Raw genomic sequence first — 21,669 nt, 5'->3', positions numbered from 1 at the left:
TTTTGATAAGCTCGACTATTTCTTTTGGAATTCCATATGCCTTGAGTATCCACCACAAGCTCTTTCTGTTGATGCTGTTGAAGGCTTTCTGGAAATGCACAAAGTTGATGTAAAGCTGCCTTTGCCATTCTGTACATTGTTCGATGATGTTACGTGAGGCAAATATTTGATCAATGCATCCTCTACCTTTAGGAAATCCTGCTTGCTCCTCTCTTAGCTGTTTATCGATTGCATCATTTATATTTTGGATAATAATTTTGGCCATGATTTTACTAGGAATTGCCTGTCTGGGAAGTTGATATTTATTTCTAAATCTCTGACTGCTTCAATTATTATTGCTTCGTCATCTGGGGGTGGTCTGTTGAATACTTCTTTGAAGTGCTCTGCCCATCTGGATTTTTGCTCTTCTTCTGTTGTTAATTAATAGCCTCCCATTTTTGTCTTTTATACATCGTTTGTGATATGAAAGGACTATGTATGGTTTGGGCCTGTTTTGGCCCCCAAATGCATCAAAATTCAAAACCTTTAAATGAACTTTGAAGCGACTGTTTCTTGAATTTTGAATACTTTCCAAATACTTTTATGAAAATATTTATTTATATTTCTAATTATTGTTGCCATGGTAATAAGTTCAAATTTTCATAAATTAGAAAAATTTGAATATTCAGTGAATATTGTGATATTTTGTATAGTTTTTCTCCTAGAAACTATGGAGCGCATGCTTGAACAAACTTAATATCAAAGGATAATGTGTAGGCACCTGTAATGCATCTTTAGGAGAAATATAAAGTTTGTTCAAGAGTGCGCTCTGTGGTAGCTAAGAGAAAAACTAGGTAAAAACCCTGCCAAAAGTGACTGAATAATCAAATTTCAATAATTTATGCAAATATGACCTGGTTACCATGGCAGCCAAAATTGAAAACACAAATAAATGTTTACATAATAGTACTGGGGAAGTATTCAAAATTAAAGAAACAGTTGTTTGAAAGTTCAATTGCAGATTTTTAATTTTGATGGATTTGGGGGCGTAAAAGGCCCAAACCATACATAGTCCGATCCTTTGCCACAGATTTGTCTTGTTATTTTATAAATTTTTCCCTGTTCGCCTTTTTCTGCTGCTTCTTCTGCCTGTCTAGCAAGGTCTTCCATGTAAGCTCTTTTATCTGCTCTAGCCATTCGCTTAACTTCTTTGTCCAGTACTCTATAGCTTGTTTTGTGCCTTCTACAAAACAGAACACAATATATCTCCAGCACACACAAAGACATACACACATATGGAGATATAAGCCGGTTGGCATAGGACTAGTAGTTAGTGCCTGATAAGGCAGCTCCTGCAAATTCCTCAATATTGTATTGATTAATATATATGCTAATTGTATTGACTGTAAAACATTGTATATCTATGCACTGTAAAGCGCTTTAGAGTGGCTTATGTTAGCTAGATAGGGCGCTATATCAAATGTTGTATATTTGTTTTTTTATTGTAGCCTTTCAGATTTTGTGTCTAGTATCTTCTTGTTCATATGGCGTCTTTCTTCTATAACCTTCCAAGTACCTGGTGTTATCCACTTCTTCATCTTTTTACCAAGTTTAAAACCTAGACAGTCCTCGCTGGGTTTTTCGTATATTGTACTTACTTGATCCCATTTTGAGTTGACTTCTGTTGTTTCAGCTGCGATCATGTCAGGATTATCTGTCAGAGCTTGGAACTTATTCTTCAATTGAAGGATGAATGCATTCTTTACTTCATGATCTTGTAATTTTTCGATGTCACAGTGTTTGGGGACAAGTGTTTTACGTCCTGTACTCCTCAATTTTATCTTAAAGGGACATCACGTGAAAAGGCATTTTTTTTTTAATGAATGTATGTATTGTATGCACTTCCACTTATGTTACCTCGCTATCCCCATATTCATAGTCCGTTCCAAATGTCCAGTTTGACCACTTGAATTGTTCGGGAAAGCCCTGCTAAAAATAGCGCCAATAACGTCACCTGACTAGGCAGTAAACACAAGTGGTGCGAGCGAGATGAAACGGTTTCCAAAGAGGCCCCCAGAGAGGGGCCGTCAGGAAATGCAACTTCTTGCCGCACTATGAAACCAAGTTATATGATTTCTAAGTCCGTATTCAAACTTATTGAACAGTAATTATTCATCATTAGAAGTTAATTGCGCACTTGCCAATATTCAGAATTTAAATTTATTTAGCTTTAAACATAAATTTGTTGCCAATAAAATTAAACAAGGGATGGGGCACAAGTTTTTACAATTTATCACAGCCTTCTCCCGTCATACATTTACAATTAAATGTCAACAATGATAATAGGCATAAACATAAAGTAGATATATTTAAATATATATTGAATTTAGTACCGGAATGTGGCCGGTACAGATGGTACGGGGCTAAACACCTTCCCTACACCAAGGGACAAACCTTTCTGATTTTTTTTTATATATTGCCGGGGCAGAGGAGGCCGGGTATTCATATTAGTACTAATTTAAATCTTGCATGTAAAAACAAAAATAATCGTTTAATTCAGCAATATAATTAAATCATACCATTTTATTGAACCCGGTAATATTATAAATTATGTAAATCCACGGACTTCGATAACACGTATCTCGGTGACCCAGAAAATACGCCGTGGGCCATCACAACAGTTATCCCTTGGAGGGCCTCATGGAAAAATCAAACTAACCAGTCACTTATCCCTTCCTTTCGCATAAACCACTGTATAATTATAGAAACACAAAGTAAACTCTCTCCAATACATGCCCATTAACATATTAAACTAAGTTCATCTGTGTTCAAACTCAGACAAAGATACTAGCGAGCTTAATAGTTTTAGATATTTATTCATAACATAAACAGCGCTAGCATTTCTGTCGATTCCATTTCAGCTTAACCGGCTATCCGGAAGAATACATGCACCGTACTAACTGCTACGGCAGTTATTTTCTCCTTTGAATACTGCCCACCTGCAATAATGATTCCGTAACGTACTCCTTGCGCTATCTTTTGACCATTTGGCAACTTTTCGTTTCGTAGCTGACACGGTACAACACTTTTCTTTCGCTTACTTCACACGGCCAGTCATTTTGTTTACAAAGAAATGGTGTGCTATGCGCATGCGCTAGTAGAGGGAAATCCCTGAACAAAACGTTGGTCAGACAGGTAGAAATACCGATGATTTTCTTAGATTTAATCATTTTTATGAATCTATTTCAGCCAAATCCGATCGTTATTTTCCATAAGGAGTCTCACTTGATATGTTTATGTAGTATTTGAAAAAAAGACAAAAAATAAAGTTACTTCACCGTTATGCCCCTTTAATATTTGCAGTAACAAGGTGGTGGTCACTTCCAACATCTGCTCATCTCTTGACTTTAACTTCTAGTTATGATCGCCTCCATCGCCTCCAAGTACCATTTATCATAATGTGGTCAATCTGATTCTTGTCCCTTCCATTCGGAGAACACCATGTTAATTTATGTATATCTGGATGTGGAAAGAGTGTTCCTCCTACTACCATGTTGTAAGCTGCACACAATTCTGCCAGTCTTTCTCCATTTTCATTTATAGTACCATATCCATGTTTTCCTATTACTCTGTCCATATCTGTATTGATGTTTCCCACTTTTGCATTCAAATCACCCATCACCACCAGAAGATCATGACGTGGTACCAATCTCACTTCTGCTCGAAGTTGTTCATAGAAGGTGTCTTTTATATCTTCATCTCTGTCATTGGTTGGTGCATAGCATTGTATAAGCATCATGTTGGTGTGTACTCCTTTCAATTTTGCTGTTATCAATCTACTATTAACAGGTTTCCATTCAATAAGTTCCTTTTCCGTGCCTTTTCTGAGGATGATGGCTACTCCTTCAAAATGATGGTCGTCATCTCTGCCCGAATAAATGTCTGTCTTTATTTTGCCAGAACCTGTCCATCTACTTTCACTGACTTCCAATATGTGCAAGTTATATCGCCTCATTTCTGATGTGACCTGTGCAAATTTCCCAGTTTCATAAATAGTATACGTACATTCCAGAATCCTATTCTGGTTTTTGGTTTGGCGCTCAGCACTTCACTCCTGCCAGTAGCTTCCTTGCGGCTTAGATTAAGGTATTATTATTAGACCGTAAATATTAATGTACAATTTTGATATATTGTTTTGAAGAAAATGCTAACCCAAGTTTCCTGCAGTCCCACTCCAGACATCTACATATCTGTCAAAATGTCTTAAGTCTGGTTTCAGGGCCAGAGGAAAATCAGGCTATAAAGATGTGTTTTGTTTAATACATCCACAGGCATCTGCATCTGGTGTGTAAATATGTTAAAACATAAGATCTACCTACTATATTGACACTGCCACACAGGTTACTATATGATCTTACCAACTTAACACACACACATATAACTAAACAAGGGATGGTGACTGGTCATAGGCACTGATTGCAAGAACAAGATGGCTGCCAGATGGACATCTTTGAATTTGATGATTGAAGTTTAACTTTTAATTATTTTACTCCGGATAGGAATTAATCTTTTGATTTTGTATCTTCTGACTCTGAAGAGGAATACAATTACACAGTACTTTATAATCATAATATTATAACTTTGTAACTGATTACTGTGTGCAGTACCCTTACCCTCAAGTTTTCAAATACAGTGCAATTTATTGTACAGGTGAACGTAACAGGAGAGGAAAATGAGCAGCCAGACCGAGATTCAAACCCAGGACTTTTGAACTCTTGATGGATGCTGTATCGATATGTAGACAATATTGGACTTTGTAAAAATATAACTCCAATGCTTCTTTTTATGTTTGGGTTTTATTTCGGCAAAGGAAAGCCTACAACATTTAATAATAATACATTACAAATAGTTATTCACTATGCACTATCATACCTGACACATACCTATTCATTTCTCTCGGACCCATCTTACTCATTACAAATACGGTACATGGATATGTAAAAGATGTGCATTAATTAGGTTGCCTTACAAGCGTCGGCTATAGGGAATTTCCCTTTAGCCTAGCGGTAGAGCGTCGGGCTGGAGAATCAAGGGTCGCGGGTTCGAGCCCCAGCGACGGCACTATCTTTATCACTATTCCTCATCCTACTACAAATTGGTGCCATTGCCCCTCCACTCAAGGCAGGAGAACCCTTGGCGGGGAGTCAAAGAACCTGGGTTGGTGTTTGAAAAAAGGGGGGAATAGTGTAAAAGATGTGCATTGATTAGGTTGCCTCACAAACGTCAGCTGTAAGGAATTTCCCTTTAGCTTAGCGGTAGAGCATCGGGCTGGAGAGCCAAGGGTCGCGGGTTCGAGCCCCAGCGATGGCACTATCTTTATCACTATTCCTCGTCCTACTACATGTGAAAGATAACATGGTTATGAATGCTTACCGAGAACACCAGAAAGCTTACTAGCTGCTATATATAATAGTATGTCTGCTCTCATGCAGGGGTGCCGAAGGAATCACTGTGTCACCTAGCCCCAACCACATGACAGTACCCAGGTGACAAGGAACAGAAGCCCGTATTACCTCATTACGCACGATTGCGTGCGCAGGGACAAACCGGTGACGTTCCTGTTTGTTACACCTGGCTACATCTACAATTGATCTACCTGGTCGCAAGCATTCCCTCTCCTTTTTGAAGTCTTTGCTCCTAGAACACTAAGTTCAACCCAGGTTTGTGTGTCCCCTTGCCAAACATTTACCCAGTACTACTTCCAACATGCAAGTAAAAGGGTTACCAATATAACAAAAGGGAGGGGGGAGGAGGAATGCACAGCCAGGCTCGGATTCCAATCTGGGACCTCTAAACTCTAGAAATCACGCTACCAATTGATCTATCTGAAAGCCAGCAATCGACCCAATCCAGTTCCGCTGTACATATTACTGATGACCTTCCAATAACATTGTCATTGAATAATAGACAGCTGGTTGGTTATTGTGTACATAAAAGAGCATACAGTATCTTCTCAACTTAAACAGTAGGGTTAACCCCCTAGTGGGCTGAGGGGCGGGGCAAAAAGGGGAAAATTTGGCTATATTACTATAAATGACTTCTTCTGTAGAAGTGTACAATGGATATCAATCATATTTGGTCAGAAGCATTCATGGTAGGCGGGGATTAAAAATTGTACAAATGATGGGGCTGACCACCCAGGGGGCTGAGGGGCGGGGCCAAAAGTGGACAATTTAGCTATATTGCTATAAACAACTTCTTCTTTAGTACAGAAGTAAAACCATTAAAATCTCTTCGACCATCGGGATTAAGGTATTTTATCCTTATTTGATCTGGAGCATCCTTAATTGGGCCAAGGGGACTCAATTTTGTATAAATGGTGGGTATAGGGGTATAGGGGTAGGACTCTGTTTGAAGTTTGTTCTCTCTAAATGTCAAGTACTGGATTGATCTTTCTGAAATACAGCACCTACCATGGAGTGCTATATCTTTACTTCATACCAACTATTTTAAACATATTCAGGTGAGCAATACAGGCCCTGAACTTGGCCCAAACCTCAAAATAATTGCAACAGAATTTATTTTTTTGTTTTTTTGGAATGGTAGTTATCAGTATTATATCAGGAAAAAAGTCTCCTGGAATCAAACTTTGGTAAAATAATTTTTTGACCTTCTATAGGATCAAGAAAATAAGGAAAATCACATATCTGACCACTTTTGAAATATCTACCTCTTTTACAATACTGGATATATAAGATTAATCGTATAGCAAGACCAATTGAAATATAGTACAGATTTACCAAAGAGCAGAGGTATTGCATATATAAAAAATAAAACAAAAGACAGAGATAGTGTCTTAATATAAAAAATAAAACAAAAGACAGAGATAGTGTCTAAATATAAAAAATAAAACAAAAGACAGAGATAACTCTATATAAATGGGTCAAAGAAGTAATATAGACAGTAAAATCCCATATAACACTGGATCCTAATGGAGGTATGTCCGTAGGATACGAATTACTTAAAATAGTATATGGGGCTAAGAAGTAATTCCAACAGTGTGGACAAGTTTAGGTTGTCAAATTTTCGGAGCGATTCGCTCCTTTATCAAGACAAAGTGAAATAGAACAGTTACATGTACATATACATCATATTACAAGAAGATAGAACTGATATACTATAATGGAAAATATAGCTATTATATAAAACCATTAGTCCCCTTGGATAAAGACAGCCGAAGGCAGCAATTAAGCTGAGAGCATCGTGGACATATCATAGCTATATTTTCAATTATAGTATATCAGTTCTATCTTCTTGTAATATAACTTACTACTTGCTAGGTGGCCTAGCGTCAGATCTTTGCTTGACGCTGCACCTGTTGGTTAAGAATTTTCAGCTCCGATGGCTTCAGATCTAGAGAGGGTAATTGAAAAGCCGAACAACATCGATTCATCTGTTTGTGGCATAAATACTAGGATAGAAACTCTAGAAAACCCATCGGTCATTCAGAAAACTTGTGAAAGAGAGGATTATTCACGAAGTGGTTTTCTCTCAGGACCACGTGGATTAGAAGATGGTGCGGCGGGCCAATTCAACACCGACCGTGAGGTCCGAAGAACGGAGTCGCGGGTTCCACCCCCCAAAAATGGTGCTTCCAAGGACATACAAGGAGATTTCGCTACTATAAAGGACTCTGTTTCAAAGGTAAAACTGTCAGCTGATCTCCGTGTGAGTGACTCAAATCAAGGTACAAAGCGAGGTGACCAACCGTTTTCTAATGTCGTTCAAAAATGTGGACGCTATGTTGAAACGGCGCTAAAACTTCTACTGCCGATTAAAGAAAACGAGATGAGTGATTAAATTTTAACAGGCCTATGGAATGTTCAAGTCGCTCAGATTCGGTATTTACAAGAGGAATTTTTCATCAATTCTTGTACAGGGTCAATTCAATCCGGATGTAGCTCGTCTATATTGAACACTACAGAAAAACACGTCAAGGTTCTCACCACTTGCTCTTGATATTTTGGAAAAGGCTACGACGATCTCGGCCGCAAACCCCCGTGGTCAATCAAATCGCGGACGGGGATCCGTAATGTATAACATCCGGGATGTATAATATTGTAGAAATGTTAAAATGTACAATGTAATTTTTAGGAGAAGGCATTTTTAAGTTGTGATACTTGTGCCTAATCCCATTTGTTAGATTGAATGAATAAAATATGTTTAAATCAGATAATAATTTTTCTATATCTGTGTACGTATTGACAAAGGGAACATAACTAAGAAATCAGATGGTCTAGACTGTCACTATTAATTGTTTGCTTTAAATGTGGATTTATTAGTATACATCCAACAAACTTTGATTTGTTTAGATCCAGTACCTAGTTCATAGGTTGAAACTGTTGCTGGCATAAGACCTATGGGGTTTGTTGCGTTTATATATGAGACAGTCATGTACACATATTGTATACCAGGATATAAAACATAGAGCTGAGTCAGATTTTTAAATGTGTCTGTGGTGAATCTACAAGATATTAAAAAAGTGCTTCAACAATCACTAAAAAGTACTATTTCAATTCAATTAATTAAAGCTTCGTTTTCTGAAGAAAACAAGTTAGATTTGTTTATGGCTATCATAATAAAATTGTAGTGTTAGATATACAAATGGCTTTCAAGGTTACAAGCATACATATCAAAACCCCATTTAGCCACTCATTGCTCAGCAAACAGTTCCTAAAGGCAGGAATGCTAGAGCCTTTTAATAACAACCTTTAGCAAAGAAACGTGTGTATGATCACTGATATGCATACAAGTGGTAAATTATTCTGCCAGTAGCAATATTTATAGCCAACATGGTTTACAAGTGAACAACTTACACACGTGCATTGGTAATTATTTATATACAATGTACCTGGTAGGTATACTTATATATTTCTTCAAATTTTGTTCAAAATGGATATTTTGAACGCATTTTGGAACTTTGCTGCAGGTAGGTATATTTAATGTTATATCAAAGTTCAATCCCAGGGATATGTCACAATGCTATAAAACTGAAGAGTTATTCATGTACATGGCATACACAGCCCACATATATACCACAGGTATATATTCTAAACAGGAGAGGGAAATGCATGGCCAGACATTGGATTGGAACCCGAGAACCCTCAAATCTGGTTGCCAGTGATTTATCTTTGTTTTCATAGCACAGGACATTGTCCCTTTGGACAATGTCCAATGGATGGTCTAAAACTATATTTAATGGTGGACCCTTTTGTTTACAGACTTACAGATTGCCTCTGTACAGGAAGGATAACTGTGGAGAAATGTGTCTGTCATTGCGCTGGGCAGCCCTCCTCTGCACAGGGTAAGATCTGCAATCATTAAGCTGGTATATTGATACACAAAACAAGAACGAATTTAACAATGGAAATATTCTTATTTTTTTTCTCTTGATGAGAAGCATATATAACTATAAAAAAAATAAATCAGGATATGCTGAAAAACATTTATTGCAAGAATTCTAATACAGTAATGTATTCATTAACGTAATTATGTATCCAAGTTTACAGGCTTCAAAACATTATTCACCTGAGTGCCGAAGGGAGTTCTTATGTGTACCTTTTTGATAGAGATAATTACATTGCCTTTGGCACCTAGTAGATTGTTTTGTTTCTGAAGATCTTATTTATATACATGTAAAGAGACTCACTAGTAGTGTGGTTTACGTTAAGGTGTAAAAACTATCATCTATAGGTTTTACCCGCGTTAAATTTCCAGTGCAAATGTTTATTTTACTTTGTTAATGATCATTCAGTGCTAATCTTAACAATATAATGATGGCATCAAGTAGCTAAGAATGACTCTTCAACACATATATCCCCGTTATCACAACATAACACTGTAAAAAAGGAAAAAGTTGTAATTTGCCTGACCTTGTCCACTTATCAAAAACCCCATGAAGGAAAGTTGCTGTTTTGAATGATGTCCCCACAATTGTTTTAACAAGACTGCTTCAATCTGATAAATAATACATACAACAGAAAATGACCTTTTTATTACTTCATCATTCTGTGTAATTACTTTTAGCCACCTTTCCACCTACTGATGCCGGTACATCAACTCCCCTAGAGCTTATTTAACATGGAATATTTTCAATCGATTTGTTTAAAGTATCAAATGCATTTGTTGGAACTGCTGATATATATATGGAAGGCAGAAAGGCCTAGCGGACGATCTGAAAAATTTGTTTTTATTCTATATATATATATATATAGCTGAAAGTGTATTAATGTTTATTCCTCTTGTTTTATTATACGAATATATATACATTTATAGGTTATAAACTTGTGTTTCCATGTGTGTTTCCAGGACACTTGTGTATGGGTCATATTCAACCTTTGTCCACCTGTGTGAGGTGGACGGTAAAATCCCCTTCAATTCCTCCTCCGTAGTCCTGATGATGGAGTTTGGTAAGGTAGGTACACACCTGGCCGTACCTGTCAGTGGGGCGTCCTCAATACTCCAGAGGTTACGCTCACGAAATTCGCTCTCTGCACCCCTGGAATATGTCATAGCAAAATTGAAGGCACGCTGCTAGCTATTTGATTGGTTTCAGGTAAAAAAAAAACTGACCAATCACTCTGCTGATACATGTCCTTTGAAGATTACAAAGGAGCGACACCGGACATCAAAGTCAGTTAGTTTTACTGATACACGTCGCGTAACTGCGAGATTCTTTTGATGTACATCAAAGGATCAAACAAGTCTTCTTGTGTCATCCCCAAGGGTGGCACACACTAAGCCTTCAATTTGGCTATGACATATTCCAAGGGTGTAGAGAGCAAAAGTGAGCGTAACCCCCGGAGTATCGAGGATGTTGCTGATGTTGATTAACTACAAGCAAGGATTACGTATACAGGTAAGGTCGATAGTTTGATGGATGAGCTGATATGAAGATTTATTTATCTTCAGGAATTTGATGTTTCTCAAAACCAAAAACAAAAGACTATATCGCACGACCATCATTTGGTTTCTACCTTTGAAGACTTTGAAGTACAAATGTTTGCCCTTCAGACTCAATGAATATTTATTTATCTAACATCATTTATAATATATGAATAAGTCACTTATTGTTGAATCATTCATTCAATACCAGTAAATGTCAACAATGTTTCACAGGAATATCATTGTTAATGTGAGATCTATGAAAAATACATGTACACAATATATATCTTTTCAGTCTGGGGATATCAGTTAACTCATTTACCCCCTGAAGACACATTTGAACTCTTCCAATTCAAAAGTTGGAATAGTTCATCATGAAATTTCAGGGGTGAATGAGTTAACAGTTAATTGAAACAGACATACTGTAATCATAGACTCCATGACCCGCATAATAGCTACTGAATTGTTGATGCAAAGTGTTCGTTTTTCTGTTTTAACCACAAGTGGTCCTAATTATTAAGGTATCAGAAAGAAATCTGGGAGGGATTTGTGTTCCATTTGCACATGTTAATGTCATTAATCCTATGTTTTCGTGTGACTACCCAAAATACAGTAAATGTTGTTACCACTTTTGACTCTCAGAATTAAGTTATCTGTGGAGGAAACGTTGTTTTTGGTTTTAGGTCACCTGAGCCCACTTCTACATGCATGTAAATCACCTGTGGATTTAAACCAAACTTTTACAAAATCATTCTTAGGTGGAGAAATTCAGAATTTATACCTAACAGGTGACTGACCCCCAAGTGTCTACTGGTTAAGGACAGAAGTGGTAACATAGTGGAAAACACTTTTAAGACAACATCATCTCTAAGACAGGTGGCAGGTAGCTCTGGTGGGTAAATTTGTGTTAGGGTCCGCGGTGGCCAAGTGGTTATGGCGGCAGACATTCTGCTACCACTAGCCCTCCACCACTGGATCGCAGGCACTGGCCGTCGGTCGGTGGTTTTTCTCCGGGAACTCCAGCTTTCCTCCACCACCAAAACCTGGCACGTCCTTAAATGACCATAGCTGTTAATAGGACGTAAAACACAAACAAACCCAACTTTGTGTTAAATCTTCAAATGACATCTACTATGAAAAGTGCCTGTGGATTTACAGTAAAACCCAGATAGAACGGTGGCCTTCTATTTCTTTGCCAGCTCGTTTATTGCCAACATGTTGCAATGTCACTTTTTCCCATTTTCTTGAGATTTCCTCTATACATTTCCCTCATTTTATTGCCAAATCCTATTTAACGCCAAAACTTCTCAGGACAATTGGGGGCAGTGTAACAAGGTTTTACTGTATTCTATACTTTCAAGTAATCATTCAGACCACATTTGGGGATCGACACTTGCCCTTTGTGGGCTTTATTCATTTGAAGATTAAAGATCTACTTAACACTGTGTATCAATCATATTTTCACTCAGGTGACAGTTGATGAGGTCCATTGGCCTCTTGTTTGAAATATAAAAATTGTATGGACACGAAATTAGGACTGACAGTGCTTGTTTAAAATTAATGGGAAACATTAGGGAAGGTCACGGAAAGTAGACTCAACAGTGTTTTTTGGCTAAAAAACCCAAAGTCCATCTTTTTCTCAGAAAGTGGTATTTTTTTGTTATCATGTATTTATATGTTTGTGATTTTGATTGAATGATGTTATCATTATATGAAGATGTTATTGATATTGTTTTGCAGTTTTTGGTATCGGCCATCCTCCTGAAGGCCAGCGGTTGTGAAGTACACTTCCCCTCTCTATCAGTGTGTCTTCCATTCGCATTACCAGCAGTCCTCTACTTCATCAACAACAATCTGGCCGTACACATGCAGCTACAGATGGACCCTGCTTCGTATCAGGTACATTGTAGGGGAGGGAAGGGTGTTACATCAGGTACAGTGTGGGGGAGGGCAGGGTGTTACATTAGGTACAGTGTGGGGAGGGAAGGGTGTTACATCAGGTACAGTGTGGGGGAGGGAAGGGTTTTACATCAGGTACATTGTAGGGAAGGGCAGAGATTATGCATCAAATACAGTGTTGGGTAGGGAAGGGTGTTACATTAGGTACAGTGTGGGGTAGCTCAAGGGAAGGGTGTTACATCAGGTACAGTGTGGGGGAGGGCAGGTTGTTTTATCAGGTACAATGTGAGGGAGGATTGGGTGATACATCAGGTACAGTGTTGGAGAGGGAAGGGTGTTACATCAGGTACAGTGTGAGGGATGGAAGGGTGTTACATTAGATACAGTGTGGGGAGGGAAGGGTGTTACATCAGGTACAGTTTTGGGGTGGGCAGGGTGTTACATTAGATACAGTGTGGGGAGGGAAGGGTGTTACATCAGGTACAGTGTGGGGGAGGGAAGGGTGCTACATCAGGTACAGTGTGGGGTAGCTCGAGGGAAGGGTGTTACATCAGGTACAGTGTGGGGAGGGAAGGGTGTTACATTAGGTACAGTGTGGGGAGGGAAGGATGTTACATCAGGTACATTGTAGGGAAGGGTGTTACATCAGGTACATTGTAGGGAAGGGCAGAGATTTTGCATCAAGTACAGTGTGGGAAGGGCAGGGTGATACATCAGGTACAGGTTGGGAGAGGGCAGGGTGTTACATTAGCTGCATTGTGAGGGAGGTTAGGGTGATACATCAGGTACAGTGTCTGGGGAGAGCAGGGTGTTATATCAGGTACAGTGTGAGGGAGGGTAGGGAGATTCATCAGGTACAGTGTGGGAGAGGGCAGGGTGTTACATTAGATAAAGTGTGGGGAGGGAAGGGTGTTACATTAGGTACAGTTTTGGAAGGGAAGGGTGTTACATCAGGTACGTTGTAGGGAAGGACAGAGATTTTGCATCAAGTACAGTTTGGGGGAGGGAAAGGTGTAACATTAGGTACAGTGCGGGGGAGGGAAGGGTGTTACATCAGGTACAGTGTGGGGGAGGGAAGGGAGTTACATTAGGTACAGTGTGGGGGAGCTTGAGGGAAGGATGTTACATCAGGTACAGTTTTGGGGTGGGCAGGGTGTTACATCAGGTACATTGTAGGGAAGGGCAGAGATTTTACATCAAGTACAGTGTTGGGGAGGGCAGGGTGTTACATCAGGTACAGTTTGGGGGAGGGGAGGGTGATACATCAGGTACAGTTTGGGGGGAGAGCAGGGTGTTTGATCAGGTACAGTGTGAGGGAAGGTAGGGTGATACATCAAGTACAGTGTGGGGGAGAGAAGGGTGTTACATTAGGTACAGTGTGGGGTAGCTCGAGGGAAGGATGTTACATCAGGTACAGTGTGGGGAGGGAAGGGTGTTACATTAGGTACAGTGTGGGGAGGGAAGGATGTTACATCAGGTACATTGTAGGGAAGGGCAGAGATTTTGCTTCAAGTACAGTGTGGGAAGGGCAGGGTGATACATCAGGTACAGTTTGGGAGAGGGCAGGGTGTTACATTAGGTGCATTGTGAGGGAGGGTAGGGTGATACATCAAGTACAGTGTCTGGGGAGAGCAGGGTGTTATATCAGGTACAGTGTGAGGGAGGGTAGGGAGATTCATCAGGTACAGTGTGGGAGAGGGCAGGGTGTTACATTAGATAAAGTTTGGGGAGGGAAGGGTGTTACATTAGGTACATTTTTGGGAGGGAAGGGTGTTACATCAGGTACGTTGTAGGGAAGGACAGAGATTTTGCATCAAGTACAGTTTGGGGGAGGGAAAGGTGTAACATTAGGTACAGTTTGGGGGAGGGCAGGGTGTTTCATTATGTACAGTTTTGGGGAGGGCAGGGTGTTACATCAGGTTCAGTGTGTTGGAGGGCAGGGTGTTACATTAGGTACAGTTTTGGGGAGGGCAGGGTGTTACATTAGGTACATTGTGGGGGATGTCAGGGTGTGACATTATGTACAGTTTGGGGGAGGGTAGGGTGTTACATTAGGTATATTATGGGGGAGGGCAGGGTGTTACATCAGGTACAGTTACGGGGAGGGCATGATGATACATTAGGTACATTATGGTTGAGAGCAGGATGATACATCAGGTACATTATGGTTAAGGGCAGGATGATACATCAGGTAAATTATGGTTGAGGGCAGGATGATACATCACGTACAATATGGTTGAGGGCAGGGTGTTACATTAGGTACAGTGTCGGGGAGGGCAGGATGATACATCAGGTAAATTATGGTTGAGGGCAGGATGATACATCAGGTATATTATGGTTGAGGGCAGGGTGATACATCTGGCACATTTTGGGTGAGGGGAGTGTGTTACATCAGGTACAGTGTGGGTGAGAGCAGCAATATTGTATATCAGGGGCAATCAGTTTTCTTTCCTTTATTTTGCTGGAATGCTAGGCTATACAGTTTGTTTGAAGTTTGTGTTACAGCAGTGTTATCAAAGAAATGTTTGTGCTACTACTTATCCATGATAAAAATATTGAGTATGCAGACACTGTATGACACCCAATGTTAACAAAGAAATTCAACTGATTGAAAACTTGAGGATAATCTATGCTATAATTCATTTTGTATTTTTTGCTAGAAATGGGATTACAACATTATGTAAAAGCTAGGTAAAGAAATACTCAAGGGTCAGGTTGGTTCTAATAAGCATATTTGTTTCTATCACCAGGTATTAAGTAATTTAAAGATAGTATCAACTGCAGTATTATACAGACTCATTATCAAAAGGTAAGTACTACCACCCTGACGGAAGGTAACTTTTAAGTTCATTAGAATTAAAGAAACTTCATTGGTTTTCTATCTGTCACCCAGGTAAGTCCTCAATGGTTTGGTAATATCATTTTTAGCTTACCTGTCACGAGGTGACGGTTGGTAATATCATTGTTAGCTTACCTGACACGAGGTGCCGGTTGGTAATATCATTTTTAGCCTACCTGACACGAGGTGCCGGTTGGTAATATCATTTTTAGCTTACCTGACACGAGGTGCCGGTTGAAATAGTGGTATGGTGTATTGTCTGTCATCCGTCCGTTGTCCGTCAACTTTTTATTTGAATGACTTCTTCTTAAGAACTGGAAGCCCTATGACCATGATATTTGGCCAGTAAGTACCTGAGACAGAGTGCTATAAAGTTTCCTCAAATAAATGACCTTGACTTATTTTCAAGGTTGCAGACATGAAATAAATTAAAACCTTTAAATAACTTCTGAATAACCATAAGTCCCAGGGTGATGATAGTTGTCCAGTAGGTGCCTGGCATGAAGTGCTATTAATTTTCCCGAAAGAAATGACCTTGGCCTACTTCCAAGGTCATGATCAATGGGGTCAAATTTCTAAAAACCTTTTAACAGCTTCTTTTGCATTACCAGGAGGCCCTGGGTGATGATATTTGGCTAGTAGCATGATGGGATAGAGTAGTATAAAGTTTCATTCTTATGCCAAGAAGACTCCGCACATGAAAATATTTGCAAAATTATTTTTCATTGAGAACAGTTGCTGATGATTGCTCAAATATCCAGGTGAGATGGACGGCTATTTAAATCGCCCTGCATCCGTGGTCTTTCATCCGTGCGTCATTTTGTCTGTCCGTAAACAATTCTTGTTAGCGCTATTTATCAAAAAGTACTGGAGGAATCATTCTTAAAATTAACATGAAGGTTCCCCATGGTCCCTAGTTATGCATATCATTTTTTGTGACTGATCACAAAACCAAGATGGCCGACAGCCAGCCATCTTTAGTTTGTGAGTTAAAGTTTGTTAGCGTTAATTATCAGAAAGTACTGGAGGGATCTTTTTCAAATATATGTGAAGGTTCCACATGGTCCTTAGTTAAGCCTATTGGATTTTGGGACTGATCACAAGATCAAGATGGCTGACAGGCACCATCTTGAATTTTAAGTTTGTTAGTGCTATTTCACAGAAAGGACTGGAGGGATCTTTCTCAAATTTGAAATGAAGGTTTCCCGTGGTCCAAAGTTATGCATAGCAAATTTTGGGACCGATTGGAAAATCAAGCTAGCCGACAGGCGCCATCTTGAATTTTAAGAATTAAAGTTTGATATCACTTTTACTCAGAAATTACAGGAAGAATTTTTCTCAAATTTGATATTTAGGTTCCCCTTGGTCTGTAGTTGAACATGTTTACCTTTGAGACTGATTGGGTAAACAAAATGACTGACAGATGACCATCTAGGATTTTGAAAGATAAAGTTTGTTAATTCTCAGAAACGACTTGAGGGATCTATTCAAATTTGATATGTAGGTTCTACTAGGTCCATGTGCATGTTTTAATTTGAGAGTGAGCATTAAAACAAGATGGCCACAGAAAGAACTTAACAGATCTTTCTCATATTGCGTAGCTGCTTGGTGCTATTTCTTTAACATTAAGTACTGTACCAGTATATATGTAGAAAGACAAACTCACTTTGAAGGTTATCTTTTCTACACAGCAGTATCAGTTACCTCAGGGTGCATTTACTGTTTCCATGTCTCGATCAAACAAGATAAGAAGAGTAAAGAATAGTAAAGATCGAACTGACATAGAACTAATGAAGATGTTTCAATGGTGGGCGCCAAGATCCCTCTGGGATCTCTTGTTGTTTAGCTATCCTGGCCCGAAGGGGCAAGTGAGCTAATGCCGTGGTGCGGCGTCCGTTGTCCGTCTGTCGGTCTGACCGGCGTCAATAACTTCTTCTCAATAACCAAAGGCCCCGGGGTACTGATATTAGGCCTGTAGCATGCTGGGATGAAGGGCTACCAAATTTGTTCAAATGAATGACCTTGACCCACTTTCAAGGTCACAGGGGTCAAATGGCTTAACATTTTCAAACAACTTCTTCTCAATAACCAAAAGGCCCAGGGTACTGATATTAGGCCTGTAGCATGCTGGGATGAAGGGCTACCAAGTTTGTTCAAATGAATGACCTTGACTAACTTTCAAGGTCACAGGGGTCAAATGGCTTAACCTTTTTAAACAACTTCTTCTCAATAACCAAAAGGCACAGGGTACTGATATTAGGCCTGTAGCATGCTGGGATGAAGGGCTACAAAGCTTGTTCAAATGAATGACTTTGACACACTTTCAAGGTCACAGGGGTCAAATGGCTTAACATTTTCAAACAACTTCTTCTCAATAACCAAAAGGCCCAGGGTACTGATATTAGGCCTGTAGCATGCTGGGATGAAGGGCTACCAAGTTTGTTCAAATGAATGACCTTGACCCACTTTCAAGCTGACAGGGGTCAAATGTCGTAAAACCTTCAAACAACTTCTCCTCAATAACCAAAAGCCCCAGGGTACTAAATTAAGCCTGTAGCATGCTGGGATGTAGGACTACCAAAATTGTTCAAATAAATAACCTTGACCCACTTTCAAGGTCACAGGGCTCAAATATGTTAAAATCTTCAAACGACTTCTTCTCAATAACTAAAAGGCCCCAGGGTACTGATATTGGGCCTGTAGCATGCTGGGATGAAGGGCTACCAAGTTTGTTTAAATAAATGACCTTGACACACTTTCAAGGTCACAGGGGTCAAATGGCTTTACATTTTCAAACAACTTCTTCTCAATAACCAAAAGGCCCAGGGTACTGATATTGGGCCTCTAGCATGCTGGGATGAAGGGCTACCAAGTTTGTTCAAATGAATGACCTTGACCCACTTTCAAGGTGACATGGGTCAAATGTCATAAAACCTTCAAACAACTTCTCAATAACCAAAAGCCCCAGTGTACTGAAATTAAGCCTGTAGCATGCTGGGATGTAGGACTACCAAAATTGTTCAAATAAATAACCTTGACTCACTTTCAAGGTCACAGGGGTCAAATATGTTAAACTCTTCAAACGACTTCTTCTCAATAACTAAAAGGCCCCAGGGCACTGATATTGGGCCTGTAGCATGCTGGGATAAAGGGCTACCAAGTTTGTTTAAATAAATGACCTTGACCCACTTTCAAGGTCACAGGGGTCAAATGGCTTAACATTTTCAAACAACTTCTTCTCAATAACCAAAAGGCCCAGGGTACTGATATTGGGCCTCTAGCATGCTGGGATGAAGTGCTACCAAATTTGTTTAAATGAATGACCTTGACCCACTTTCAAGGTGACATGGGTCAAATGTCGTAAAACCTTCAAACAACTTCTCCTCAATAACCAAAAGCCCCAGTGTACTGATATTGGACCTGTAGCATGCTGGGATGAAGGGCTACCAAGTTTGTTTAAATAAATGACCTTGACCCACTTTAAAGGTCACAGGGGTCAAATGGCTTAACATTTTCAAACAACTTCTTCTCAATAACCAAAAGGCCCAGGGTACTGATATTAGGCCTGTAGCATGCTGGGATGAAGGGCTACCAAATCTGTTCAACTGAATGACCTTGACTCACTTTCAAGGTCATATGGGTCAAATGGCTTAAAATTTTCAAACAACTTCTTCTCAATAACCAAAAGGCCCAGGGTACTGATATTGGGCCTGTAGCATGCTGGGATGAAGGGCTACAAAAAATGTTCAAATGAATGACCTTGACCCACTTTCAAGGTCACAGGGGTCAAATATGTTAAAATCTTCAAACAACTTCTTCTCAATAACTTAAAGGCCCAGGGTACTGATATTTGGCCTATAACATGCTGGGATGAAGGGCTACCAAGTTTGTGCAAATGAATGACATTGACATATATTCAAGTTCACAGGGGTCAAATATGTTAAAAACCTGTAATACAACTTCTTCTGAATAACCAAAATGCCTAGGATGATGATGATATTTGGCCAGTAGCATGCTGGAATAAAGGACTACCAAGTTTGTTCAAATTAATGACCTTGACGTATATTCAAGGTCACAAAGGTTGAATATGTTAAAAACCTTTAAAAGAACTTCTTATGAATAACTAAGAGGCCTATGGTGATGACATTTGGCTAGTAGCATGCTGGGATGAAGGGCTACAAAGTTTGTTCAAATGAATGACCTTCATCTTTTTTCAAGGTCACAGGGGTCAAATATGTTTTAAACCTTTAAACACCTTCTTATGAATAACCAAGATGCCTAGGATAATGCCAGTAACATGCTGGGATGAAGGATTGCCAAGTGAATGACCTACGCCCATATTCAAGGTCACAGTGGTCAATATATGTTTAAATCTTTAAATGATTTTTTCTGTATAAACAAAAGGTCCAGGGTAATGATATTTTGCCAGCAGCATGCTGGGTTAGAAAACAATCATCTCTGTTCAACCTAATGTCCCTGTTCGACATTCAAGGTCGCAGGTGTCATATGTTTAAATCTTTTAATAGGTTCTTATGAATCAAACACTGATATTCTGCCTGTAGCAGGATTTTTGTCCACTTTTAAGATTACAAGTGTGATATTAATACCAGGTGATCGATGCAGGGCCATTGGGCCTCTTGTTTACAAATCAGTGTGATTTTCAGATCATTGATCAAATTATTAGGTCACCTGAGACAAAGTCTCAAGTGACCTATTGCGATCGCCTTTTGTCCGTCGTCGTCCGTCATCCGTCTTCCATCGTCCGTCGTCCTTCCGTAAACAATTCACATTTTCGACTTCTTCTCCAAAACCCCTGAACCAATTTCAATGAAATTTTGCAGGGACCTTCCATGGACAAAGGTCAACAAAAACAGTGGCCGGTTTAGTCCTACGCCCCCAGGGGCCTGATGGGTGGGGCCAAAAAGGGTTGAATTGACTGAAATTTCAAAATTTCTTCTCAAGACCCAGATATGATAGAATCAAATACTCTTCATAGATGGAAGGGTCTTAAGGTGCTTTACCAAAATTGTGAATTTCTTGACTCAGGGGTCTCACGTTTCCCCCTGGGGAGGGGGTAAACTTTACCATAGTTTATATAGGGAAATCACATTTTGGACCAACATTTGTTTAATTTCCATTGGAAGTAATTCAATTTGGGTTAGCATTATCAGTATTAGGTAGCAGTTTGATAGTATGCACCTATGAGCCCTGACTGACCCCCAGGGGCTGATGGGTGGGGCCAAAAAGGGTTGAATTGACTGAAATTTCAAAAATCTTCTTCTCAAGACCCAGATATGGTAGAATCAAATACTCTTCATAGATGGAAGGGTCTTAAGGTGCTTTACCGAAATTGTGAATTTCTTGACCCTGGGGTCTCACGTTTCCCCCTGGGGAGGGGGTAAACTTTACTATAGTTTATATAGGGAAATCACATTTTGGACCAACATTTGTTTAATTTCCATTGGAAGTAATTCAATTTGGGTTAGCATTATCAGTATTAGGTAGCAGTTTGATAGTATGCACCTATGAGCCCTGACTGACCCCCAGGGGCTGATGGGTGGGGCCGAAAAGGATTGAATTGACTAAAACTTCAAAAATCTTCTTCTCAAGACCAAGATATGGTAATATCAAATTCCCTTCATTGATGGAAGGGTCTTAAGGTGCTTTACTGAAATTGTGAATTTCTTGACCCTGGGGTCTCACGTTTCCCCCTGGGGAGGGGGTAAACTTTACTATAGTTTATATAGGGAAATCACATTTTGGACCAACATTTGTTTATTTCCATTGGAAATAATTCAATTTGGGTTAGCATTATCAGTATTAGGTAGCAGTTTGATAGTATGCACCTATGAGCCCTGACTGACCCCCAGGGGCCGATGGGTGGGGCCAAAAAGGGTTCAATTGACTGAAATTTCAAAAAAAATCTTCTCAAGACCCAGATATGGTAGAATCAAATACTCTTCATAGATGGAAGGGTCTTAAGGTGCTTTACCGAAATTGTGAATTTC

General features: G+C 39.5%; 1 protein-coding gene across 1 annotated transcript in view; it reads left to right on the top strand.

Annotated features, from left to right (window-relative positions):
* The window catches only part of LOC110445510 (probable UDP-sugar transporter protein SLC35A4), a 41,089-nt gene that overhangs the window by 1,460 nt on the left and 17,960 nt on the right, over positions 1–21,669 (top strand). Inside the window, exons 2-5 of the mRNA XM_021490180.1 lie at positions 9,261–9,343; positions 10,348–10,453; positions 12,664–12,822; positions 15,573–15,631. Coding sequence (XP_021345855.1) covers positions 9,261–9,343; positions 10,348–10,453; positions 12,664–12,822; positions 15,573–15,631 — 407 coding nt within the window. The remainder of the gene's footprint in view (positions 1–9,260; positions 9,344–10,347; positions 10,454–12,663; positions 12,823–15,572; positions 15,632–21,669) is intronic.

Source organism: Mizuhopecten yessoensis, unplaced genomic scaffold (assembly GCF_002113885.1).
Source record: "Mizuhopecten yessoensis strain PY_sf001 unplaced genomic scaffold, ASM211388v2 scaffold2317, whole genome shotgun sequence".
Lineage (NCBI taxonomy): Eukaryota > Metazoa > Mollusca > Bivalvia > Pectinida > Pectinidae > Mizuhopecten > Mizuhopecten yessoensis.
The sequence above is the reverse complement of the archived record's forward strand: the minus strand, read 5'-3'. Positions and strand labels throughout refer to the sequence as shown.